Source organism: Triticum urartu, chromosome 2 (assembly GCF_003073215.2).
Source record: "Triticum urartu cultivar G1812 chromosome 2, Tu2.1, whole genome shotgun sequence".
NCBI classification, from domain to species: Eukaryota; Viridiplantae; Streptophyta; class Magnoliopsida; order Poales; family Poaceae; genus Triticum; species Triticum urartu.
The window spans coordinates 752749130-752755507 of NC_053023.1; the positions used below are offsets into that span (position 1 = coordinate 752749130).

The following is a 6378-nucleotide window of genomic DNA, read 5'->3' on the forward strand; positions in this document are numbered from 1 at the left end:
GACAAGGTTGCAGATTCGTGGGACGAGTACCTCCGGATGTCCGAAAGCACGTGTCCTGAAGCCATGGTCAGGTTTGCGTCTGCGGTGGTCAAGGTGTTTGGACCGAAGTACTTGAGAGAACCAATTATCAAAGACAATGCAAGGCTCATAGCACAGTCGGAATCAAGAGGGTGACCAAGTTTGCTCAGGTCCCTGGACTGCATGCACTCACAATGAATGAGTTGTGCATATGTTGTACATTGACAATATGAGGGCCATTGTAAAAGCCCACTATTATTCTTGAAGCAGTTGCATCTCAGGATCTCTAGATTTGACACTCTTTCTTTGGGATGCCCTGATCTCACAATGACATCAACATACTGCACCAGTCTCCATTATATTGTTTGGAAGTTTGTGTGCGGGAGAAGCTCCTCTGTGCAGTTATAACATCCATGGTCATGACTATGACATGGGCTATTATATTTGTGATGGTATCTATTCTATGTGGGCTACCTTAGTCAAGGTCATCTCTGATCCAAGGGGTGAGAAAAGATCTCACTTTGCATAAAGATAAGAAGGATCTGAAAGGATGTCGATAGGCATTTGGAGTGCTCAAATCCTATTTTGCGGTTGTTCGAGGACTGACAAAACTATGGGATTTAGAGACATCGTGGGAGATGATGATAGCTTATGTGATCACGCACAACAAGATCTTGGAGGAATAAAGTGACAAAGTTTGCCACGATCTAGAATTTGGGCACATGGGTGATCCTATCCAACTTCAGAGTAGAATCCAATGCCGTTTGAGGTTTTTATCCAAATGCATCAAAAGATTCATCATCGAGCAACTCATTAGCAACTTCAGATGATCTGCTAGAGCATTTGTGGGTGCTTCAAGGGGGAAACTAAAAAATGTGTCAGAATAAGTTGAATTCAAAATTGAACTATTTTATTGAAAATTTGGTGTGTATATTGTAATACTTGAATTATTGCTGCATTGGACTATTTGCTCAACATGATTATGGATGAAGAATGATATTTATCTTTAATTATTTTGAATGCTCTAGATATACAAAAACAAAGGACGACATCTATTGCATCGGCTTGGATGGTCGCCCCCTATCTGCTGTTGTTTGATATGTGTTTTGATACACGTCGTTGGAGTTCTCCTAAATAATTGAAGTTTGCAACATTAATGTAGTGCAGAACTTTGAGTATTAGGGGGTGTTTATTTCCAGGGACTTTTTTGTGTAGGGACTAGAAAAAGTCCCTCTTAGAGATTTTTTTACCAAACGGGAGGGACTTTTTAGAGACTAAACTAGTCATTTGGGACTAAATGAAGAAGACTATCAAGAAGAGTCTTTTTAAGACTTTTTGGAACTTTTCCAACAATGTCCCTCCATGCATCCATTGGCCCGCCACCCCATGGTGTTGTTTGATTGTTATTTTTCTATATACTAGGAGCAACATGGTCATTTAATAACCTCTGCGAAGTGACTAGGGACTTTTTAGTCTCTGAAAACAAACAGGGAGGGACTTTTTAAGGACTAGAGACTTTTTAGTTGGGACTAAAAAAAGTCCTAAGACTAGAGAACCAAACACCACCTTACATACCTCTTGTTTGGATTTAGGACATTGCTTAAGCGCATGCACTCCAATTGTATGATAAGCATACAAATGTATGGAGAGCTCGTTTAGGCTAAATTATACTAGCCAATTTCATCTCTATCCCGTGGAGACCAAAGATTGTTTGCTGATCCACTAGCCGTATGTGACAGATCGAGAGATGTGTGTTTGACACGAGAAAAATCTTATATGCACTCCGGTAGAAAGGAAGAGAAGGAGTATGAATTTCTCTCATGCGCCGGGGAAAAAGCAAAAAAATGCGGGCGTGCCAGTGTTACACAAAGAAAAGTGATACGGGAAACAAGTATTTCATTTATCTCTTTGGATGAATAAAATTACAAGATCCCATAAAAAATGATTGTGCTTCGTGGCCTACTAGCGTGGCCTGCCTGACTATGGCGATGTGCAGTCTCCTGGTTCCAGGGCCTCGAAAAGCTCCCGGTTAATTACTCCCGCGGGTTGCTCCGTGAGATATCTCCGATTAAGCCATGTGGTCATCTTCGTCATCTTCGCTTCGCGTTCTCCATGCAGGATGATGCTGGTGTGTGTGTGGTGTGGGCGGTGGCAAAGCCCGTGTCCTCGTCGGTACGCGTGCCGCTCAAAACATGGCTTTGTGCTGGCCACATTCGCCCTCGCTGTCGCGCCTCATCGGTCTTGACAACGTTGATGTAGTTGGTGTTGAGGTTGCATGGGTCCTGCTCTGCTCGGACTTCTTGACGATGTAGCGGCTTCGCCGGGTATGCAAGGGGTACGCCTCGCGGGAGTATTCTTATGGAGACCGGCATCGGTGAAAAACTAACGCTCGCTCGGATCGGCAATGCCAGTGTGGTTGGCGCCTCGTCTCGTATGGAGACAAGGGCACCGCCTCAAGGGGCCATCGGGAGTTAGTGTTGGTGAAGTCAAGTCGCCTCCTCGCCATCACGCCTCGTCTTCATAGGCTTCGTGTCGCAAATAGCACCATGTAGTGGTAAGGGTTGGTGAAGCCATGTCATTGCGTAGCGCCATCTTCTTCGCATCGCGGGCTCCGTGTTGCGAGCAGCACCGAGGGCGTGTGTCATCTCCATGGCTCTGGGTCGTGGGCTCCATCTTGACGAGGTAGACATTGGTAGTTTCCTCCTTGCGAGCTCCACGCCACAATCCTTCGCAGTACCAGGTTAATGTTGGCGACGTGCGTTGTCTTGGCGAGCTCCGCGCCGCCATCCACCGCGGCACGGCAATGGCATCCTTGCGAGCTCCACGCCTCCGTTCTCCATGGCACCGGCTTGGTTATATTGGCGTTGGTGTCGTCTTGGCGAGCTCCTCGCCGCTATCCACCGTGACACGGTGGCGCCATCGTTGCGAGCCTCCACGACTTTGTCCTCCATGGCACCGGCTTGATGAATAAAAAGACGGGCGTCGTCCTAGCAAGCTCCGTCTCGCCTTCCTCCACGGCACATGGCGGAGTCCCTACGAGCTCCACGCCTCCAAGCCCCAGCTTGACGAAGTAGACGTCGGCGGCATCCCCGACGGGTGCCACGCCTCCGTCCTCTAGCTCCAGCATGACGAAGTGGATGGCGGGCGTCCTTCTTGCGAGCTCCCCGTCACGATCCTTGTGGCACCGGGTTGATGATGTTGATATTGGCGTCATCTTGGCGAACTCCGTGGCACCATCCACCGTGACATGGCGGCGGCATCCTCCCGAGTCTCCACGCCTTGTTCCTCCATGGCGCAGGCTCGATGAAGTTGACACTGGCGTCGTCTTGGCGAACTCCGCGACGCGATCCACTGCGGCACGGCGGCAACATCCTCCGCGGCACACTGCGGAATCCCTGCGAGCTCCGCGCCTCCGGTGCTCCAGCTTGACGAAGTAGACATCGCCGGCCTCATCACCGAGGGCGGCCACCACAAAGGAGTCCAACGGTCTGCGCGCCGGCAGCCCCATCGACACGCCATTGTCTTCCACACCTTGGTGAAGTCCGAGAGTAGCCTCGTCGTCTTGGTTAGCTTGATGAAGATGATGATAACACCAACGAAGTGCTACATGATCGCGAGCTCCACCGCGCCACCACGTGTTGTGCATGCATGCAATTATAAAGGATGAAGGAGTGATTAGATGATAACTTTAGCGTTCGAGAAGATCGACTTGGTGTTCACGTTGCTGCCGAGGCGCCTGCTTTTTGTACGGATGATCGCCGGCGTTGTTGTGACGAGATGTCGAGGCCGATCTCTCTTCTCTCCTTCTACTTCTTCTTGCTGCATGAGTTCTGGAACCGTGATGGCTGGATGTTTCTGCGTTCCGTGGATGTGTTCTATGGATTTTTCCTCGGTGCGTGGGGTTGTATCCTGTATATATAGGCAGCCGGCAGGGCACGAGCCGAGCACCGCACGGCTTGATCGGCAAGGTCAACACTTTCCATCCTAAGCTCTTCTTTCCATCTTGATTTTTCTTTCCAAAACGCTGCTCTTCTTGCTTTACACGGCTGCACAAAAGAAGGAAACTAACTGATACATACCTTGTTTTAAACCACGCGTGCAATGATCCACCCAGTCGGTTGCCTCCGTTTCCAAAAATCCGATGGCTTGCCATATATACGTACGGATCCGACTGCTCACATGCCGATCATTTTAATTCCAATATAGCCAGACTCATACGTGTTCAGGTGAAATTTGAACCCACCAAACACACGCCCATATTTCATCCATGTACGTATATGCACGCGTTTGTCGATCGGCCGATACCCAAATACGTATATACAGTGTGTATAGCTGCGGGTATTCATATTATCATATACATACGCACGCGAGCTTGCCGGCCGGCCCATATACCCGAATACGTACACATATATGTGCAACGTACAAAAGCTTTGTTACATGCATGGCAAAATTGATGCATGCATGCAGTAGTACGTAGACACCATGCTAATTGCCATGCATGCATATATTGGGCCAGGAAAAACATCAATTAGCTATGCTTATACCTGGGCACACGTGCCCATATAATCTGCACTTAGAATTCATCCAAAATCAAAAATTATATGAGTCCTTATATAAATAAAAATAATTTAAAAAAACGCATCGAACAATGGGCTCGGCGCGTGTGTGCCAATTTTTGCCCCCAAACTATTTATATTTGTCTGATGAAGCCCTTTGAGTTTAGTTAGTGTTGTTCAATTATTTTAATAATCCCCCTAACGTATGACTATGTTTTCAATAATTTCTAGAAGATGTTGCGTGATTCGCCAAGGTTTTAGAATTTGAGCACATGGGCGATCCACTTATATATTAAGGTTGGAAGCTTGAATTATTTAGGTTGCATGAACAACTCGTTTAGAGTAAATTATAGGTAGCACAACCAAATGCACGAATCTCATCTCTATCCCGTGGAATTCCAGAGCCCAAAAAATGATTTTCTGATCCACTTGCTCGCCTCGATAGCAGCGTTCTGACAGACAGTTAACCACACGCAACCGGCCTGCCTCATCCTTGACTTGACTCTAAGTTGCTTATATATATGTATATGTATATGGTTGATCAATTTCAAGTTGAATTGGTTGTGTGCTGAGTGCTGACTGACAAATTTGGATTTGGATATCCATTTGCACCACCCCTTCTCCTTCCTATATATACATATGTGTATCGGGGTATGAATATGATACAAACACATTTGAGGCCATGGCAAAAGCTGTGCTCCTCCTCTCCCTGCTGCCCTTGCTGCTGCTCTTTTGGTGTGTCGCCCAGGCCCAGCTGGCCAAGGAGTTCTGCGTGGCCGACCTGGCCAGCAGCGACACGCCGGCAGGCTACCCGTGCAAGCCCCAGGCCGCCGTCACCGCCGACGACTTCTACTACCGCGGCCTGGGCACCACAGGCCCGACCGTGAACCCCTTCAAGATCAGCTTGTCCTCGGCCTTCGTCACCAGCTTCCCCGGCGTGAACGGGCTGGGCATCTCCGCGGCGCGCGTCGACTTCGCGGTGGGAGGCGTGGTGCCGCTGCACTGGCACCCGGCGGCCACGGAGCTCATCTTCGTGGTGGAGGGCACCCTGTCGTGCGGCTTCATCAGCGCCACCTCCAACAACAGGGTCTACACCAACACCCTACACAAGGGCGACATCATGGTGCTCCCACAGGGCCAGCCGCACTTCCAGTACAACCTCGGCAACACCACCGCCGTCGCGCTCTCCACGTACAGCAGCCCCAACCCCGGCGTGCAGACCCTCGACTTTGCGCTCTTCGCCAACAACCTCCCGTCGGAGGTGCTCACCAAGGTCACCCTCCTCGACGACTTGCAGGTCAGGAAGCTCAAGGCGCTCTTCGGCGGCACCGGATGAGCCTCCGCTCTTCTCCATCGCTCCCCGGGGTTGAATTCAACTTGAATTCGTCGTGCTAGTGCTTCTCCGGCTTGATTTACTTTATTCTATCAATCTTTTAAAATATTTTATTATTTATATGCATGTATGTATGTGGGGTCAAATTTTCGAATATTTTTTCAGAAATTTTGTGCTCCTCGGAACTCGAAGAGAATTAATTTAGAGACAATAGTAGTTGTCTCGGAGTAACTTATCAATAAAGAAACCATTACCGTTGGAAGCATCCGGTCGGGATAGCACGCCGGACATGCCTTCAAACTCTAGATCTGGCATCTGTGCTAGCTGACACATTGTAGGAGTAAACCATACCTCCTAGCCACCAACCACGAACCTAGCATATGATCCATCGTCTTTCAGATGCCGTTGACACAAACAATTATCTATATCTGCTTCTGGATCACCTCGCAAGCTCCAGCATCAGTGTCGCAA

At 48.8% G+C, this 6378-nt stretch overlaps 1 protein-coding gene across 1 annotated transcript; it reads left to right on the plus strand.

The window, feature by feature from the left end:
• Positions 1 to 5148: 5148 nt before the first annotated feature.
• On the plus strand, positions 5149 to 6074 carry LOC125534662 (germin-like protein 8-14). The gene has a single exon (XM_048697824.1). It carries the CDS (start codon positions 5257 to 5259, stop codon positions 5908 to 5910), a length of 654 nt encoding a protein of 217 aa, XP_048553781.1. The 5' UTR covers positions 5149 to 5256; the 3' UTR covers positions 5911 to 6074.
• The last annotated feature ends 304 nt before the right edge of the window (positions 6075 to 6378 follow it).